The 22,011-nt window shown below is 33.6% G+C and overlaps 1 protein-coding gene across 1 annotated transcript; it reads left to right on the forward strand.

Moving 5' to 3' along the window:
- Nucleotides 1-865: 865 nt before the first annotated feature.
- LOC121126277 (uncharacterized) lies at nt 866-20,323 on the forward strand. Its single transcript, XM_040721613.2, has 3 exons — nt 866-1,072; nt 18,989-19,161; nt 19,222-20,323. Exons 2-3 carry the CDS (start codon nt 18,998-19,000, stop codon nt 20,015-20,017), a joined length of 960 nt encoding a protein of 319 aa, XP_040577547.1. The 5' UTR covers nt 866-1,072; nt 18,989-18,997; the 3' UTR covers nt 20,018-20,323.
- Nucleotides 20,324-22,011: the final 1,688 nt, after the last annotated feature.

Below are 22,011 nucleotides of genomic sequence, written 5' to 3' on the forward strand. Positions count from 1 at the left end.
CCACAGATCGGGTTTCCAGTCCTACTCACTATTTTAGACTATGATGACGTCATTTATTATTCAAAAACACCATAAATCCTTTATATCCGTGTCCTATCCATCATAAGGCCTGCACTGTCCTTTACTCAAATATCAACAACCTCAAGTCCACTTTCAACCAGCACTGGGATGTCATGTCCGAGGACTACATCCACAATGGGTGCAATGCAATCCATGCCTGCTTGGAACCCATCATTGCTACCAAGGGGGGCTACATCGATGATTAGGGCAGCCAAGACATTTATTAGTTATTCTTATTTTATTGGTATGCCCTATTATACAACTGGTTGCTGAAATACATATTGAGAAAGTTTCTAGATTGAAAGTGTAAAGATTTTTTTGCCTGCAGGAGGTTAAGAGGTTGCAATAATTGAATTTCAATTATTCGAGAAAGAGAAAATATGAGGTACGGGTAAACTTTTACAATGTACCCAAATATTCATTTAAATTGACCTTTACATCGGAGGAATAACGAAAGTAAAAGGGTTTTTTGACAAGAAGAAGAGAAAAAATAGAGTATATTTGAACGTCAATGCGCTTCAGCTCTCGAAGCAGAACTTAGCATATATATACTTTATTGTCGCACAAAACTTCTACATATTCCCGAATTTCATTTCATTTTCCTTCTCCTCTCCTTTTTTTTTTTTTTTCTCTCCTTTTCTTTTCTCTCTTTTTTTTTTCTTCCGTCTACCTCCCCCCCCTCTCCTTTCCTTTCATACCATAAATGAAAGCAAAATCTGCCAAAAACACAGCCATTTATATTTATAATTATTATATATTCAAGACCATATATACATACTTAGACAACGAGGGAAAAACAACGTCTCACAACCAGTGCGTGACTGAGCTCCGTTGAAGGAACAGATAATAAAATAAATAAAGCCTCAAATGTGCGTTCACCTCTGTGGTAAAAGTCCATGTCTTTTATAACATCCCACTTTTTGTAACAAATATAATTCAAAAAAAAAAAAAAAAAAGTCAGCAAAGGAGAAGAAAAAGAAGAGAAGAAATATATTATATATATATAAAAAATGTGAGTATTTTGAATTGAATGATTGAAAGGGGGGGGAGATGAAAGAGAGTCGACAAATTTATATAACAATTTCTCTTAATACGAAAAAAAAATCCAGAAGACTGAATATATATTTTGAATCATCTCGTGACACTGTGTGATCAGTACTTTGTAGGGTCCATAGATTGAAAAAGTTGTAGTCCAATCAAAAAAATGCAGTCCTTTCATATTGCATGACTCGTGGTATCTTTTTTTTTTCTTATAGGTTTGTTATATCATCACGTGATACTTTGCTTGAGTAATGGGCTGTACAAAGTTTGACAAGAAATAATGTAAATTAATAATAGAAGGTTTAATAGGTTAAATTTTGATTTTGTGGCCCGTCAACATTAAAGCAAGCTAGAAGGATTTTTGTTTTCAAAATTGAGTTGTGATTGGATATATTGTTATTTTTTGAGCAAATCATTGTTAATTTCTATCAACCAATGAAACTTAAAGTTGCGAAAGTTCATTGTCACAGTAAATAAATGAGGGATTGATAGATTTTGATTTGGAAAGTCAAATCGGGTCGAATCTAAGTATTTAATGTCATATAATGGTCCTAAACTGTAGTTAAAATTTGTGTACATCTTAAATCATCCCAGTAGTTTGGTTATCAAACCTAAAATTGACTGTATAAACAGATATATGAATTAAAAAATATAGTGGATTGTTTCGTTCTCCTGATTTTTGAAATTATTTTTATGTTGGTGTGCATCAATTATACTTTATGACGGAAAAAAACTTTAATAAATAAAAAAAGGCTTCTTCGTTTTTTTTATTCCATGAGTTCCAAATCTCATGACAATGTATGAAATGATGATAAAAGGGAGATTTTCCAAAGCTGGTATCAATGTGCTTCTTTTTCTTTTTTTAAAGTTCCTTTAATTCGTCAGATGGAGTTACACTAATTAAGTATCAGGAAACATTATAGTGCGACATTTACTCCATCTGACTAAGGAATCTTCTTTTAAGTCCTTATACATGGTCTATATTTCCTTCTCTAGGAACAACCGGGGCGCGAACCTATGCAAATTGAATTCGAAAGAATAATTTATTCTGATTTTACATTTGAAGAAAGAACACATAAGTTTAAAGTAATCACTAGTGAGTGAAAGATATCCTAGCTGCTCGCAGCACATTCAATGACTCGTTATGACAACTAAGCTGTTTTTCTCGGAAACATTCTTCAAATTGACAGGGTGACAACTTTCAAAATTATTTTAATCTATGTTTGTACCTAGGCTTATGAAAATTGTGTCAATCTTTGTGAGTGTAAATCAATTAGAAAACTACGTGTTGTCAATTTCGATAGACAACATTTTTGTAGACAGAGATCAGCATATAAATTAAAATGGTGTTCCTTGCTTGCTAATGTTAATTTTAATTTTTGTGAATAACTATAAATTTTTGACTTTTTTTAACAAAAAGTTTATTATATGAAGTTTAATTTTTGAAATTTTTTGTGAATAGCTGTGAATTTTTGAATTTTTTTCCAAAAAAGGGTGAAATTTTTTAATTTTTTCTTAGAAAAAAGTATGAATTTGGTATCAAATCATATGTTTTTCGGGGTAAACGGCTTGAATTTGATGGTATAATCGTGTAAAACTAAGGAAAAACAATGATTTTCAATGTTTATATATTAAATTTGCATGGTTGAATTAAAGTCCAAGGAAGTAACAAACATAAATACATATTTCTTAGTGGAAGATGGATATCTTGAACAAATTAAAAATATATTACTTTCAAAATTTCGTGCCATCCTTCATCTTGAAATCGGGTCTCAAACTTATCCCTCTCGAAACATAAAAAAAAACTCATGATATTTACAACAGTGATGATCACTATAGAAAATATAGTGCTGCTTCTTCACTAATGGGTTTGAATTTTCATAATATGGAGAAAAAAAAATAAGAAGAGCGATAATATTTTGCAGATTATCAATAGATACTTTTTTTTAAATTTATACTCAAGAGAATTTCGACTATAATTATCACAATCCTTTGTTAAACTCCACAATACATCCTTAATGTTACTCGCATTCATAAGCAGGCCCATTCGGGGTTACATTTTATAATAACAATTTTTATCTTCAAGAGATAAAAAAATATTATAAGTAGTGATGTAAATCTGGTGTATTTTGTAAATAATAAAACTAATAAATTCTTTTATCAGTTTGTATTCATTTGCATAAAATGAATGTTCCTCAGTGTAATCAAAACAATAAATTTTCTTTTCCTTAGCCGTTTTCCTTATTATTTAAGTTCTGAGTAATCAACCTAATTTTTTCTAAAACTTTCATTTATATTCAAACCTGATTGATATTTACTAAAAAAAAAAAAAATTACACAGGAAGTAACCCTGAAAATTTGTTATGGAATTATAATTGTAAGTCTTTGTGGCACTCAGAGATGAATTGATGATCGACATCAAAGTAATTCTGCCAATGTCAATATTAAATCCCTTCTCCATCTTCACCCTCGTTAGAGCTAATCTATTGAAAGGTCATGACAGCAAATCTTCTCTTCTCCAAGGCATTCTTTCAATTGTCAGGGTTACCAAATTGATTTTCGGTTTCTTTTTTAATAGCTTACCCAAAATAATACATACGACTTTCATCACTAATGATCAGTGTTTAACTATATACTTTATTGGAGGCGCGTGTTCTAGGTCATATTTTATACAACTCTATCATTACCCCCCACCTGCGTATAGGAGAAAAATCTTAGTCACGACCTTGAAATCGTCACACATTTTATTTATGCCCAATAAACAGGGTGGGATTTGCGTTTATTTATCTACTCTCTTAGCTGCACACAACTAAATTTAATGACTCGTTATGACATCTAATCGTCTCTTTTCTCAAACATTATTCAAATTGTCAGACTGACCACTTTCATTTTCTGTTCATTTACCATATTAGGTCATATTATGTTTAACTATGTTATGGACATTATTTTGGCAGCAAAGGACAAAAAGCACAAAGTCTAATCTTATCCCTTTTTGCAAACCCTCAAATATCATCTTATAACAACAATCATAGCTTCATTTTAGGGATAAATGATTCCATTTGATCTGTGCTTTATTGTATCTATTAGACTGTGCATTAGCCCCTCTTTAGTTTTTCTTTCTTGAGCATACATTTTTAAACATGTACTCAAGAAATTTTCGAATATGTTCACATCCCTGGTGATAACAGATTTAAACTCATTTGAAAGAAACTCTGTAGTATAATATATATAACTTTTTTTTTTCATTTCCCTTTTTTAGATTGTTAAAAGAGAAAAGTTTAAAATAGTTTATTATTATTGTATATTATACATATAATATTTTATAACATTTTTATGTATGTAAATAGAAAAAGCATTTGATCCGTTTTGTTATTTAAGGAGTGATGAAATAATAATCCCTAGTCAAATGAAAGCTTTGAAACAGAAAATTCTTTATGCAAAAATCTACCACTACTTATTCAAAAAAAAAAAAAAAAAAATCCTAATAAAAACAAGGAATTATTCTCAAACTTTTTTTTCATTTGTAAACCAGATTTTTTCCGAACGTTTTTTGAGAAGGCATCATATATAATAAAAAAATTATGCACAATTAGTTCCGTTCGTATATAGTCAGTGAGGGTTTTTCTTTTCTGATATTAATATCATTATTATATTTTTTTCTATATATTCCGGAGGAAAGTAGGATAGGCATTTATTATGAATGAGAATCCGACTGATCGTCCTCCTGACTACAACCACTCCTTAATTAAGACTAAAATGTCTTATGTAAAGGCTTTATCGAAAAGTGGTAAAAATATATACGATGCCGTTAAAAGAATTAATCTAATCTCTACGTTTAAGTGGGAAACGTTTATTATCTCTTTAACTGAAGAAGATAACGATCGTGTATTTAATATTGTAAACATGAAACGTCTTGAAGTGTAGAATGCTGCACTTCATTTTGGCTTTACGGAGGATGAAATCGCCGGTGCTCAAGCACACTATGCCTTTGGGTACGCTTCTTTCTATACAAAAACTTCAAGGGACGCGTGTCCACGTTTGTAAGTGCTTAAAAAAAAGCTTTGTCACAAAAATTGAAGGCTCTAATGGTCAAATGAAATGGGTATGCATGAGGATCAAAGACTTTGCAAACATTTAACTGAATGTTTGGAAAAAATATAAAATTACCTGCCAACACCTTTAAGCGGGTTGAGGATGAAAAACAACAACTTGGGGATTGGATAGGGAGATTTTTTGAAGTTATTAACTCATACCCAGAACCTAGCCCAGTGAGGCTGAAAAAAAATTCAAAAACTACAAGTCTGTTTGGAGATCATCAAACTATACCTTTGAGGTTATTGGAGACCCGTCGAATATCCCTCAAATTATTACTGTTGATGGCAGCTTGGTTCACTTAAGGTTTAATGGAGTCCATCAGCAGTGTTAGAAATACTTGCGATTATTGAATATAGATCTGTTTTCATACAAAAATCTACTCTTCTTCGGGAAATAGAGTTGTCTAGAGCTACAATGTAGAAAAATAAATTTACTGCCAATAAGCATATTACTACAACGACAAATAAAGATGCTAATAGTACAAATGAAAGTGTTCCTATATCCTTAAAATCACTCCAGGAGATTGACAGCAACTGTGTTAGTGCTATTGATGACGAAGCTGAGGCTCAGTTATCTTAGGTGTCAGATGTTCTCACTGAATCACCTCATAAAGCAGTTGGGACTAATGATCACGAAACTGTGACTCAAGATGAGCATGAAGGGGAATTATCATCTCAGGGTAGTATCAAGGAGAAGGAACAACTTATTACAATTAATAAGTCCTAAAGTAGAAATTTGGTGTCTACACGTGTAGAGAAATTCAGTACGTGTTTATCTGGGGAATTAGAAATGAATGAATAAATGTAAGTATTGATAAACCAAGCAAAAGACACAATCAAAAGTGATATTTCATCAAGAAACCCCAATGGTGATGGGTCTGAAGAAAATATTATTCTGTGTAGTTCAAGATCTGCCTCCAATACAAAAAGATTTGCTTTAGAATCTCAAATGGCCACAGAAGGTAATGACCAACCCCAAAAGTTATTTAGAGAATCATGATCTCCTTTTTATCTTTAAACTACAATTCCCTTCAGAGTTTGAGAAGAAAATACGATTTGATTAGACTATTAAAATTTTTAGAAACTCCTGATATGTTGATATTATCTGATACGAGGTGCATTTTAGAGAATCACTTTTACTTTCCAGAATCCTACTCTTCATTTTCCGCGTTTGATAGGTCCCTCTTACATCCAAAAAGGGGTATTCAGCGTACAAGGACTCCTCATCCTCGCGCTATCTCTAATCTATTTTAAAGACCCACGGGTTTTATGACTGTGCTGACATGGTAAACGATTAGAGTCATACTTTTTTTTCTGTGGATAGATTTTCCAGACCTGTGTTCTCGCAAATAGATTTTTTTCCCCTTTAAAGGTTATCCAACTGACACATTAAAGTCGTACAAAGTGATATACACTTATATATCTGACCATCGTAGTTTATTTATTGAAATGAGCCCCATTTCAAGGAGTTCAAGAATTAGAGGTCTTTGGAAGCTGAATTCTTTACTACTTGGGGGAGATTGATGTGAATGACGGAATAATTGAGAAAATTGAAAATGCAAAATTATGCGTTAAGAATGGTAATGACGTTTTCACTGAATTGAAAAAAATGTTTCTCCAAATAAAAGGTGTTGCAAGTCGTGCCGAGAAAAGAAGCAGACAACTGAATGAAATAGAAAATGTAGAAAAAAAAAAAAATAAGTACCTGAAAATGTTAAAAAATATATCCTGGTCAACTTTATCAAGAAGCAGACCTTTTTCATAGAGTTAAAGTGAAAATAACGAGCATCGATGATTTATCGAAATCAAGATTACAATGTTTACAGTTTGAAAAGAAAAATAACCATTATAATAACTTATCAATTATACTTAAAAATCGTATGGAATCGAATGATCCTGAATTAGTTTCCAAGGAGATGTGTTGTGTTTTTTTACTCCAATATGTATAATTTTATCAACTGCAAGCATACATCAAAATGTATGAGATGCAATTTAAGAAATGCTTTCTTCTGTGAAGACCTCAGATGCAGGTCTGATAAAGAGCTTTCACTATCAAATGAAGATAACAACATGGTTGAGGCTCACCTTTCAATAGAAGAAATTATTAAAATTAATTTAAAAAAATTAATAAAAATGCAAAATTAAATAAAGTTCCTTGTCCCTCGGGATTTAGCTTTGAATTTTATAAGAAATATATCTCCTATCTTTCACCGATTTTACTCTTGGTTTATGAAAAAGTTCTTAGTGATGGTTTTTTCCCGGAATTTGCGTCAGAGGGACACATCGTCTTGCTTCCGAAACAAAAAAAAGATAGTAGATATCTTAAAAATTTAAGACCTCTTGTTATGCCAGATTGCTTGTATAAATTTTTTTTATTCGTAGTCTCTAATTGTATACACAAAGTTTTAAGCAAAATTTTACATGGATCACAATATGGTTTTGTAAAAAACAAGACCATGGATAGTATCCCTTTTACACTAGAGACTTTTGTCGAGTCTAAGAGTGGCTTAACAGTAATAGCAGTGGATTTTGCCAAGGCCTTTGATACTTTGTCTCATGAGTACATAATTAAAACACTGTATACAAGAAATATATAATAGAGATGGAATTAAAAGGATTTTAGTAGCCACACTCAAATTTAAAATGTCTATGTTATGCAGACGACTTAACAATGTTATTTTGCGGGAGTCCGTATAAGACAATAAAATCAATCAAAAACACGTTTGGGGTCCTATCTTCATTTTCTAAATTATCTGGTCTGTTGTTGAATGAAGAGAAAACTGAAATTATCAGTCCTTATAACGGATTACTCGGAAAGGCTTAGCCTCATTTTATATTGAAATATAAGTTAACACTCTTGGAATCATAAATAGGCAAAGGAAGTTGCAAAATGAATGATGAAGAGAGTTGCAAGAGAATTAAGAAGACGGCTTCTCATTTCTCTTCTTTCAATTTAAAAGTATGGGATAGGATGAGGCATGGAATATTTATATTATTCCTAAAGTGACGTAACTCTTCCGTGTTACACCTTTCAACAACGGTATGGCTAGGGAAATATTATGTTTAGAAGATTCCTACTTGAAATTATTGACAAAAAAAAGCATAAACCACCAAAGAGTCCATAAGCCATTGAACTTTGGGGGCATGGGCGTGGTGGATTTCGTTTATCTGTGGAACACTCTGAACTTATATTGGATTAGAAAGTTATGGGAACATGACAACTATTGGAAAATTCATTTAAATGAATTCTTACAGCTAAACCACGTGGAATTTCAGCTAAGCCCACATTTTAGACTTTTATATGTTTTTAAAGTGTTGTCATTATGCTCAGAGAGTTTTAAAATTTTTTGTGATGGTGCTACTGAAGTAAAGGGAACGGGGATCAAATTGTCGCCAAAATATTTTTCTACAAAAAACAACACAAAATATACATTTTTTAACTTTTTTTTTGAAAATCAAAACTATGACGAGCATATAGGTATAGAGTAGCCATTCATTCGATATAATTACCTTTGGCATCAATAACGGCCTCTGAACCGGCCGCAGGCTCTTCTGACCATCCCATTGTCCATGTTGCCGAATATCTCCTTGATGGAGTCCATCAGGCTGGCATTGGTGCTATGGGGATGTCTGTTGGTATGTCTCTCGAGATAACCCTCGACAAAATAGTCCTAAGGATTAAGGTCGGAAGAGTTAGAAGGCCACAAATCCTTGGTTACGACGTCATAACAGTTCTCGGTTAACCACTGCATGGAGATTTTGGACACATTGCAGGGTGCTGAGTCCTGTTGCCACATCCAGGGCCTGCCTCCGGCCTTCATGGACCTGGTAGGGTCATCCTCAACCATCTTCTTCACCTTGTCGACAAAGTTGGTGTCCCTGACCTTCCTGTCGGCGCCCTCCTCCTTGGGTGCCCTCTTTATGGTGGCATCAACATCCCAGGTGTCCTCTAGCTTCTTACAGATACGCTGAACAGTCCGTAAATTCACTCCTAAGGTTGAAGCAATCGTTGAATTGGAGATTTCACCTCCATTATTAAGTAATGCCATGACTACAGCGGACCTCGAAAGCTCCTCGTTCCACTTATAGCTCTTTATCTCCTCATATGATGACGGCATGATGCTAACTGAACTACGTATCGTCAGCTGACGAAAATAGCTTTCCTATTTGGTAACCGGTTTTTTATTTGATAATGTCGTCTTCAAGTTATCAAATAATTAATCAAAATGCTGTGTGTGCCATAAACTCCGATATTGCTGTAGATGTTAATTTGATAGATTGTCTAAGGAGTCAAATGGCTTTTGTCTTTTATTCATCTATTTTTGGAACAAACATTTCAGTAAAACGTCCTCTCGTGCCTTTTAGACTGAAATCATGTTATACAAGTACTTTTTACTTGAGAAAACGTATGTAGAAACCAACCTTAACACCATTCAATGCATATTTGGAACGACGCTGCATTAAAAAAACGTAGCCAAAAAAGCCTTAAGGCAATACCCAATAAGTTTTTTAGTTCGAGTGGAAGATGGTTTAAATACAGAATATTGACTGGAACTCTCAAGATTGCTTCTAAGTATTTTAATGACGAAAGGGGAATTTGCTTCTTCTGTCAATCACCCAAAAGAGACATCTGATCATATTTTGTGGGGTATGTAAATCTTTATCTAAAATTTATGGGGACATTAATAAAATGTTTAGTACATTCTTCAATAAACAACTGGGTTAAGAAGATTTCATCTCTACTTCAAATAATGAGAGAGATGATGCAATTATTATTAAATTGCAATATATAGCCTATAAATTACGGATAGTAAAAGAGGACAACCTCAATGGAATTTTACATATTGCTAATCTTTATACGAATGTTTTATTGAAGATTTAAACTCTTTTATTTTTTTACTCTTGATTGTTCCATATTTTATGATGGTCTTTTTAATTTTCGTTTGTCAATATGTTTTAACGAATTATTTTTTGAGTATATTGTATTATATTATAAAATGATTGTAAATGTTTAGATACGTGCCAATAAAGGCCAATAAAAAACAAACCAGATTTTTTTGCAATGTTTTTGTGAAGGCATCAATTAAAAAAAACTGGCTAAAAAATGAAAAACCATTTAATTTGAGGGATATTTATCAATGTTTCGAAGTTAAACATAGATTCAGTACATTATAAAGAAGGCCAATCGTAACCAGGGCATTATTAAAATAAGTTTCAAAACTCGTGACCCTCCAAGAAAGTAATTGATTGATTCCTTAGAAAAGGTGCAAGCCAGATTTATGTCGTTTTTTCCTTCATTGGGAGATAACAAGAACTGCGAATGCAAAATCAAAGGACTATGCCTAATCACTTTGTCTCATAGACGTGCAATTGAAGATATGAGTACACCATACGGAATTTTAAGCAAAAAGATTAACCTTTCTCCCCTAACCTGGATACTAAATACAGCCTATCTGTTCCACAAAAAGAGACTCTCCACTCAAAACACCATCTACCAACCCAAGTCAAAGATTGATATTTTTAAGCATATTTTCTATTACAGATCTATTATTCTTTGGAACACAATACCTTTTTGCTTTTGCCAGGGAAGGGAGGCTTTTATACTTTAATATTTGTATTATAAATACATCACTATTATTATTAACAGTAATTTTTATATTTTATAAAGTAAGTCGACCTTTATAAGCTTTGTTTAACACCGCTGGTCGAAATAAATAAAAAAGTTGTAAAATTCACAATTTTATGAAAAAAATATAGTTATAAACTAAAAAAAAAGTAGTTGTTCGTCAAAATGGAGAATTTTCTAATAATAAAACTATTTAAGATAAATACACAGTCTTTCACAAGTCAAAATATAGTTTTCCTGTAAAATCATTATTTCTCATACAAAATGACATAAAGAATAATGGTGTAAATCGTTCCGGTCGAACTATTTGCGATCTTTATGTGCAGTGTGTTCTTGTATATAGCGAAAAAATTTACACAGGCTCAACTTGATCAAGATTATCAAAAATACAATTAGGCTTTAAATAATAAAGCAAATTTCAAAGTTCCCACACTTGGACAACTCCCAAATTAGGCTTGATTATAGGGCTTGCAGTATTTTTCACGTATTCTTCCCACTTGTTGCCCCACGCCTTTCCCCCATCAGCTTATGCAATGTGTTCTATTGAAGTCTGAAAATTTACAAATACAAATGCAATATGTAATTAATGAAAGTTGAGTGATTGAAATTAATTTATATACCGATATGATTTAAAGCATAAACAATTAGTTCCAAAACAAAAACAAACTTGAGTTTTTACCTTACGTTCAAGTCGAGAAAATGAAACTTAAACGTGATTGACGAATTTATATTCGCTCACTCCAAGCAGCTTGTCGTCTTCAGGACCACCGTTTACACTCTCAGCAAGTCCGAAACGTTGAAGAGGAAGAAAGGCTCTGTCAAAAAGGTAAAATTGGACGTGTAGGAGTTAGAGAAAACAGCCCAGGTCAATTCCATGAGGGCTCATGCGAGAGATCTAGGGTTTCACACCAAACTGTCCGTAGAGCTATAAAAAATTACGGGAAAGCGCCTTGTGAGGATGAAGAGGACACTTTTGACTCCCCTACATCCCTGATGCCAAACCCCTGGACTACACCTTTGGGGGATCAATTTTGAGGAGAAGGCCTGAGGTGTCCGTCATCCAAACACTAAGGTCCTCAAAGCCACTGTCAGCCAGCATTGGTAAGCCATGATAGAAGACTACGTGTGCCAGCCCTTCCACCGCCCCCTGGAAGCCATCATTTCCGCTAAGGGTGGCTACATTAATGATTTAGATAGCTCATACACACATCTATTTATTGTGTAAAATATATGTTATATCTCGCTGAAGTATAAAACTCAAAAACTTTAAAAGACCAGTCAGTATGACACCCATATTCATATTATTGCATAGTCAAGAGGGTTGCCATCTTATGAGGACGGAGGCCCCATTGACCCAGCCAGAAATTCAACAAGTTGTCTTGGCACCAATTTTGATTTTTCTTTTACCTTGTGGCTTCCTCTCAAGGCTCTTGTTGTCGTCTTTCCGATTTTTAACTTTAGTAATTAAAGCAGGATACGATACAGTACAACTCATTATTATTCCTTCCTGCGTCATAAAGCGCTGACACGCGTTAGCTTTCAGCCTCAATCTCAGTTGTCCTCTGTCTGATGACGAAGGACCTTTTACAAGATGTTTTTGTTTTTATTAAGAAAAGAAAAAAAATCAGTGAATTATTCAGTAAGTCAATGAAACCTTTTCCAATGTTTTATTTACAATTCACTTGGACACGTAGTTAAACATACAATGTGTCCCCGTGAATGCTAATTAACATTTTTGAAAAAGTTTTGCTTTATGGGAAAATTGTATACTTTGATTTGTAATGACTTTCACATTGGATAGTGCGTAGCGTCTGAACGGCCAATTTGTACTTTTCCTTGTGGAGTACCGTTCTTGAAAATTAGAAGTAGTTCAAATAAAAATACCCAGTAATCACCTCATATCTTTCCAGTATGTATGAAACCAATCTTTAAAGATGAACTAACATGTGGGCTGAAAAGCCCTGGGTTTGACAAAGAAAGAAAAAAAAATTCTGTTCAAAATTGTTTGTTATTAAATTAATATTTCATTTATATATATATATTTGCTTTAGTGAGTGGAGTCCCCATAACACTTTTCAAGCCATAGTTTAGCTTGAAAGTAATTTTTCAATCAATAAGCAGTTCAAAATAAAAACACGAAATTGTTTCGAAAATATTGAAAGTAGCATTAATCTTAGCAGAATAACTCACAAACTAAGGAATAGATTGCCATGAAATTGTGACAGCTGTCTTTTGAACGTTGGTACTAACTGAAAATGAGGTGAATTAAAAAAAAATTATTATCTACTCAATGATACTACTTTAAGTTGAACATCAGTAGAGTTCTATAATTAATTTGATTTCTAAATGTCCCAGGCAAATAAATTGGCTTTAATCAAATAGTCAATTTTCTGCGGGTTTTTTTTTTGTGTGTGTGCAATTGCATTATTTTCCAATGATTTTTTTACGCTCCCAGGGTGATACAGTTGTATCTAAGTTTCAAATAGCTAAAGGCTTCTTATGGATCTGGAAAATGGTTTTAGGGACGAGACGGTGTAAATATATGAGGGAAGGGGTGGCTTAGATTATGAATCTAGGTCCGATACTAAGCTTGTTGGGGCTTATAATATGATAACCATAATATTTCTTCATCCAGGGGTTCCCAAACTTTACATTGCCAAAAAACACCTACCCTAATACATTCTTAGCTGAGTCCCCCTTTATATGAAACATTATACCGAAAGCAATACCGAATTCTCCATCATCGTGCCCCCTCCCTAGCCTCCACTCACGATCCCACTACTGGAACTTGGGGTTCTACGTATAAGGTATCTGTGGCCCTATTTGTACCTAGTATCATTACCTGGGCACAAATTTTCTAGTCACGCCCCTTGTTTGAAGTGCCTGCTGCCAAACTGAGCCAGTATATCGAGAAAGTATCGAGACCGACAAAGTTGAAATGAAAGAACCGAGATCGGTACTGATAGAACCACTGAACCTGAACCGGGCACAACCTTGAAAATACACTTGAAAACCAAGTGATATCTTTAATTCCCAGGACCAAGTTTTTAAAATTATTTGATACAGCTTTAGAATATTTTCTATAGTAAGCCCTTCATAAGTCAAACCAATCCCTAGGATGTGCTTATTTACTGGTATAGTTAAGATACATCTATACACAATGCATTTAATTCCTCAATTTGCATGGATTAATTACAAAATAAAATATCTCTCTCATTTCTATAAATAGACAACTTCTATTAATAGTTCTCTTTGTTACTACACGTTAATTTAATGACGTCATTGTATATAAATAAATTATTGATACAACATGAAATGCAAAAAGTATTATTTACATACTATACGTAATGATAATATGACGTCAGTAAATAGTCCAGCAAAATAATAAAAGATAAAAAGAAACTTTTTATGATTTGTGACAAATCCGCTGTGTGAACATAGAAACAATGTTGAAAAAAAAAATAGATATATTTTTTTTAATTTTCTTACTTCATGAGTACTTACAAGGCAATATTTTAAAGCTATAGTTGAGTCAAAATAAAGCCTTGTATTCAAATTTCTGGGATAGGTTAGGACAGCCAAGTATTTTAACTATAGCTTCAAACCATTAAATTTGATTTAAGGTACTTATTTTGAGTCCAATATGATCTTTAAACAAAATCTATCAATTTTTTAATCCTTTATTTGTGACAATCAACTTAAACTTTTTTTAGTTCAATTTGTGGCACACTGAATGAGTCTATTTAAGCATAGTTTTTTGACAGAAATTGACGATGATTCGTCAAAGTGTACAAATGTAATTCACTCAATTTTGAAATAGTCATTATAGTTTGCTTATATTTTGATGGACCTCAAATCAAAATTTCCTCCATGACAAATCTTCTTTCAAAAAACACTTTTTTTATACTCTAACTTTTATAAAGAAAATTGTTTTACAAGACATATTTGTTTATTATTCTACTTTTTGATATTAAAGGACAAAAAACTGTAAATTATCACTTTGACAAAGTTTCATTTACGATTTGCTGGTACACGCTGTTTACACAGAGCCCAATACAGGGTGTCCACGATAAATTGGAACTATCTTCAAATTCAACCTGCTTAATAAAAATGGAATTTGGAGTGTATTTGTTAATATGAAAAAGTTAGACATGATATTAAACAATAAATCTATTCAACATGTCCTCCCTCAGCAGCCACCATCTTCTGCATCCTGCCCTAAAGGATTTGCATGCCCTGATGACTTCTGCAGAATCGACAGCATTCCACTCCCTCGTAAAAGCCCTTTAGGGCCGCGATGGTCTTGTGGCTTACCTTGCACACCTCCCTCACCAACTTCCCCTACCAGTAGTAATCACACATATTGAGGTCGGGTGAGTTGGAGGGCCATGTGTTGCGATCCCAGAAAGTGATATCGTGGGAGTTGATGAGGTTAGTGGTTAATGACGATGTGTCCAGGCAATGAGTCATGTTGGAAGAAGAACTCCTTCCCAGCGGCCGTATCTTTCATCCAGGGGATGACGAACTCCTCCATGACTTCGTAGTACCTTATTGCGTTAACCCTTTCCTTGGGATTGAAGAAGAAAGGAGGTATCACCTCACCGGTGCTGCAGATGACACCCAGGGTCATCACGGTGGCCGGGAACTTTGTGGTAAATACTGCAGGGACCTCTTCTCTCTCCTTCGCAAGCCACCTGTCATTCTGGACGTTGTAGCTTCTGTCGACAGTCCAGTTCGTCTCGTCGGAGGAGAAGATGATTCTTCCTCCATGGCTCTTCAGGTCATTGAGGAGACACTTACCGTGGTTGTCCCTGGTGATCTTCATGGATGCCGTGAGGATGTGTTGTTTGGCCATTGGGTATGACCTGTACCCGAGGTCCTCATTCACTGCTTGTTCACTCCACGGTTATTGGCCAACCTGGGCAAGGAAGTCCCCGGCGAAGCCTTGATGGAATTCCGGAGGCCTTGAAGGAAGCAGGGAGTGCGGATTCGGTCACTTCTCATGTTGTGGGCCTTGAGGCAGACCTTCCCCTCAACCTCCCAGGCATTGAAGACCCGGTAGACCGTGGTCTCGGGGTAGTTAAGGAGCTTGTAGTTAGCAGAGGGCTTGTGTCCCGCGCGAGCTAATTCGAGGATGGCGTCCCTCCTTGCTTGTTCCATGATGACTATTGTTTGTTGTCAAAACAATTGTGGTGGAAGTTATACTGTATTGTTCACCCAACCTTTTATATTAGTATGATTTAACCCCAAATATCCACATTATGGATCTGGATGAAGTTTAAAGTAGTTCCAAAATTACTTGTATTCAAATTTGTGAATGAATTATGATGAAACTCCAAAATTTTAACTATATCTTAGAAAATTTGTTTGATTTGAGAGACTTAATGACCCCAAAATAGTCCCTTTTAACTATAAAATATATGAATATCTTATTCTTTATTCATGGTAATCAATTTTATCTACTTTAAGTGCAATTTGCAAGACACATAAAGGGTTATTAAGAATAATTTGCTTGTATAAATAGACAATAAATCGTCGAGTAATAATACAAATGTAATCCACTCATATTTTGAAGGGAAAAAATTCTAACTTTCTTTTCTGTTGACGGGCCATATTTGCAAGTGAAAGCATTTGCCATTTAGAAAGAGAGAAAGCCAGGTAATACCTTTTCATTTACATTTTGATATTTTCTCGGAAATTGTAAAAAAAAAATATATTATCAGAATTTATAGATATACAATATGATATGAATAAATAAAGATTTAAAAAATAATAAATTACTATCATTGCAATACAATGATAATTGACCTTTAAAAATCAAAATGTCAACACATATTTACATCATTGTTCCAATTTATGTTTTATTTTCAATTCATTTTTAAATGGCACGACTGAAAAGTGGCTATAAATTAATTTTCGAGCTATCTATGTTGCTTTTGTCAGATGTTAAGGCCCTTGATTATATTTTTCTGAGCATAACGTACCTACAATGAAGCTATATTCCTCCCAACGTCGTTACCTTTATTGTATCCTCCAATTTTTCCTTTAAAAAAATCATTTGCAAATTTCCGTTGAAAGTTAATTATGTGGCAGTTGAGTCAGAGACTTCAACGACTTTTAGCGAATTAAACAATTTAATCCTGCCCCTCTGTTAGAAAACATACTTTTCATAGCGCGGTTAGTTAACTACGTAAAAATTTAAAAATTAGACGTATTTAATTACATGACAAACAGTCATTTAAATATGTATCATTTTAGTAACTATCCCATCCATTTTATGCATGTAAAAATAAATCATAATGCTAAAAATTACTTGTAAGAAGATAAGATTTTGAGAAAAAATCATTCTTGCCTTTAAAATAATGTTTAGAACATGAGTTTGATAATGTAACAAGATATAATTTGTTATTCAAATTGTAAAAATATGTCTTTGAAATATTCATTACTTTATCCAAATTTTTGAAATCAAATTAGTAACCATCAGATTTGATGAGGTTGACTATTTTATAAAGAAAAAAAAATAGTTACAAAATTACATTGTACACTCAGTCTTCACATTGAAATCAAGAAGAATCTAATAGAATTACGTAGCATATTGGACAACGCGTTTGGAAGAAATTATTCTCTTAAACTTAATGTGCGTAGGTTACAGACCCAGTCATTTCTAGAGAAGGAAATATACACTTTGTATATGGACATCAAAGAAGATTCCTGCATCATATGGAGAAATTGTAATAGCAAAATATTTACTTATACTTATTCAGAGGAACTCAACCGGAGAAATGAAAGGAACATACCAAAATAAAGAATTTAAGAAACTAACTAAACCTCGATTTAAAAAAAAGACTAATTATTCGAATAAATCGTAAAGAAGGCATTATTAAAATGTAAAAAGAATTAAATATAATGTGACTGAAGGTCTCATGAGCATGCTGAATATTTATTGACAATTAAATATCGATTCAAAAGCATAAAAAACCTTTTTTATAAAAATTGGGGTGAATAATATCCCAACTTCACATCAGAGGGTTGCAAAAAGTTCAGTCTGGAATGATCTTACTTAAAAATTCGCTCTTGATTGGTTCCAAAGAAAAATTTCAATCCAGACCGATTCCATAAATAAATTGTTGAATATACCTTCATGTGTGTTCCAAAAATAACAAAAATTAACATAGACCTACATTATTGTCTTATGAAGTTAAATGCCTTGCATAAAACATGGATGTTCAACTCATAAATCAGGCGGAGAGGGAAATAAATTCGCTCGTAAACCGGGGAAATAAGTTTGCTCGTAGACCGTGTCTCAACAAAAATAGCTAGCCTATTCTTTAAAACTAATATCGTCTCCGCTTATCACATTTTTTGGGTCACAGAAAAATCCGCAATCTAAGAAATTTATGTTGTTGGGGGACTTTTTTAATAATAAAATCCGTAAAATGGGAGAAATTATTAAAAAATTATCCTCTTTACTATTTTTCCTTTGTTTTTTTGTTTTTTTTGGAGTTGTAACGGCAATAAGAACATTTAATTCATCATCAGATATTAAGATAATGTATGGCAGACAAGTTACTTGTAAAATAAATGTGATATATAATCTTAATGGGGTATTTTCTTAATTTTCAATTGGATAACTTCAGTGGTACTGTACAATTTAAATAATAGGGGATTTACAACCTTTTTAAAAACAAGTTTCGGTATTATATAAATATATAGGCAAATTATCAATGAACTTATCAACAACTTACAAAAGTTCTTTGTTTAGCTGAATAAATAGTTTTTCATAATTTATTATGATGATATAAAAAATTGCAGATTTGAGGAGAATTTACCACACTATACGGGAGTAAAAATAATTAAAAACACCTCATTATGTGAAATCCGCGGTGTTTGAAACCACTGAATGTAGGGGACCTCCTGGGGGGGGAATAATTATACAGTAATCGTTGTTAGAAAAGATTCACTGCTTAACAAGAGTAAATTCGAATTCTGACAATCAACAATTTTATTACTCTAATAAGAAGTAGAAAAATTGGCGACACACAAATAAAAAAAAAATAATAAGGATGTAAGCTTATATGTCTGTGAAATAACACCTGTGTATCTTGTCAAACAAATACCTTGATTGGTTGATAAAAGTGTGCTAATGTATTTTTATATATATTTACAGTAGTCAAAAATGCCTCGACAAAAGTTTTGCTCAGTACCGGGTTGTCTTTCAACTACAGAGCTCATCAAACGAGAACAAGAGTCCTTTCTCTCCGCCTTCTGTGAAAGATGCTGTATAGGTCGGCCCTGTCGATGCCCCGCTCCTGACATCTATACTACGCGAAAGGAAACAAGGTAAGCAAAAAACAGCAAAAAAAATCAATTATCCAATAAGAATAAATTTTAATTTTCCAGAACAAAATTCACTTCCTGGTGTTCTGCAATTGGTCTGAAGGACCCTGGATATTATATCAATGTCTGCTACAAACATTTTTCCACGGGTTGTCCCTCTCGTTCATGTCCGAATCCGGACGTGGTCATCCCCGTATGGGAGAAGCATATCCGTGACCGACTTAACAACGCACTCAAACCCCCCTCGTTCCTTAAGAAGAAAAAAGTAATCGACAATCCTCAAATCAGCGCCCTCTCCTCAGCAAAAGGACCTCAATTAACACCCCCAACAAATACGATCCAGCAACGACGGAGAAAAAAGACGAAAACGTTCCTTGTATCTCTAGATAGCAGCGTTAATACACGGAGTCTTCATAGTCCATTAGATATTAGAAAAGTTTTGCAAATCGAGAAGGAGTTCCCCTCAAGCATTTTTCTATCCACCCCTCCTCCAGCCGCCCTTCCTATCCTTAACGACTCGCTCTTTGAAGAGTCCTCCATATCTTTGTTCTCTTCAGTGCTCAGCTCATCACACTCATCCGCCTCTTCTTCGTCGACAACCTCATCCCTGCTCAGAATGCCATCGTTTGAGGGCGATGATGAGTCTACAAATTCCCATTTCTTTTCTTCTTCATCATCCCCTGTGGAAGAAGCCCTCCTGGATGAGAGTGAGGATCCGTGCTTGAATGATGGAAACATTCTGCGGTCCTATGGGGGAGCCTCAGCCACCCATTTCCCTTCATTTTCTTCGTCAACAAACTCTTCACCCTTTGGAGATGAGTTTGAGTCAGTACAAAAGTGGTTGGAGATCTGTGAATAGCTCAGACGTTGCAGAATCTCTAACTAACATACAAACACTAGTCCAAAATAATTAAAGAATATTAGTAATAAAAACATTAGTTTCTCTATAGGCAAATTTTTAATCATTTACATATGGTAAATGTTTTGTTTCTTGGCCAATCTTTCTCATTCATTCCACTGTGTTAACTCATAATAATTCTTAACATAATAAATATACAAATATATTTATGATAGATACCATTTAGACAAATTCATATATTATATAATATAAAGATTTTAAATATCTATATATAATCCAATAAAACCCTTATAATTAAAAAAAAAACCAACGCATTATTTTATTTCTTTATCTCAATGTACAGCCATTTTTAAACAACAAACATTGAGGTGCTATGACCGCGTAGGTAAGACGTTGGTTCGTGTTATTGAGGGATCGCCAAAAATGTTTGGGTTTAGTTATAAATATATGTAATAGATCAACAAAGTATTTATTCCAGCATTGTGGAAAAGGCAGAGTGTTCCTCTTGCAATCCACCCCTTACGACACAATTTTGTGATTGTAGCTTCTTAACCTTTCATTTGTGAACTGGGATTCTCTGCAGCTCAATTTCGAAAAAAATTGTTTTAAATATGGTCCTGACACATTTTTCAGATTAAAAGTAATTTTTTGTTGTTGCAAAAATGTATTTTCTTGTCTCTATTCATAAATTTTGTAATATTTAATCAAGGATTGGTAAATTTGATTCATTTGATCACTTTTTAGTAGTTCTTTTGCTTTGTCTATTTCCTTCATTTTTTTTAATTATACGCGCAGTAATTTCAGCTGTTTTCCATCTATCCACCCAATCTCATCAAAGTTTTTATTGAATATGACATAATCATATTTCAAATATAATCATCAGAAATTATAGCTCATTGATGTCCAAATCTAATGTAACTTTGAGTCAACTGTGTATCAAGAAATAACGTTTACTCCATGTTCAATAACTACGTCAAAAAAAAGTATGTTAACTAATCGAGGGTTAAACATGAGCAGGTCCTTTGTCTGGAGAGTAAAGAAGAAAATGGTAGAGTCTGAAAGTGACTGGTTAAATTCTGTTCAGTGTAACACTGAAATTAAAAAGTTAACGTGGTTGTCAATTTTATTTCTTGTCGGACCTCAAACCCATTTACTTTTTTGTGCCAGTCGCATTTGAGCGACTGACTAAACAGATCGTCCTCCTACACAAATCCGACTTAATGTTCAAGAAGGAATTCTATAATATGTATCAGCAGAAGGGGACTGTCATCAAGTCCTGCTTCTGTTTCCAGAGTCGGTCGATGGCCTCGTTCTCGTCCAAGGCGATTATATGAATAATATTGATATTTTTTATTGGCATTTCATTTAGTTTTTATTTTTTATCAGAAAATTAGTTTAGGATAAAATTAATTTAAAACAAAAAAGTGTTGGATAAATGTTAACAATAACTACAGGGAGGATATTGTTGCCTTCAGGACTTCTCCTCACCCGATATGAAGCCCTTGGGGTTGGAGCGTCTTGACGGGCAAGACTACGTTTCCGAATATTAATGCCCTGAAGCCCGTGATTACGTAGGAGTGAAAAAACTTGTCCTCGGACTTCATCCAGGCCAGCTCTGCTTCAGTTCGTCACTGTATTGAGCCATCATTCAGAATGGAGTGGGGCATATTGAATAACAAGTGTAGAAAGTTGTTAAGATACCATTTTTTCCTTCAAAAGTTTACTTTAAAAATGTCACGAAATAAAAATTTATGGCAGGGAAAAATACTTTTAAAATTTTATCATTTTTGAGCTATCGCCCTGTGATTAAATCAGCTGTTTACTCTACAGAGTGGGATTTAATTAAGAACAAACAACTCAAAACTAATTCATAATATGTTTAAGTATTATATTTATCTAAATTATTTACTCAATATGGTCTTCTCTACAAGGAAACACAGCATAGACATGCTAGTGAACAGATTGACAGCTCTTGACAATGAAGGATGTGTCCA

The sequence above is a fragment of the Lepeophtheirus salmonis genome, chromosome 11 (assembly GCF_016086655.4).
Source record: "Lepeophtheirus salmonis chromosome 11, UVic_Lsal_1.4, whole genome shotgun sequence".
NCBI lineage: Eukaryota > Metazoa > Arthropoda > Copepoda > Siphonostomatoida > Caligidae > Lepeophtheirus > Lepeophtheirus salmonis.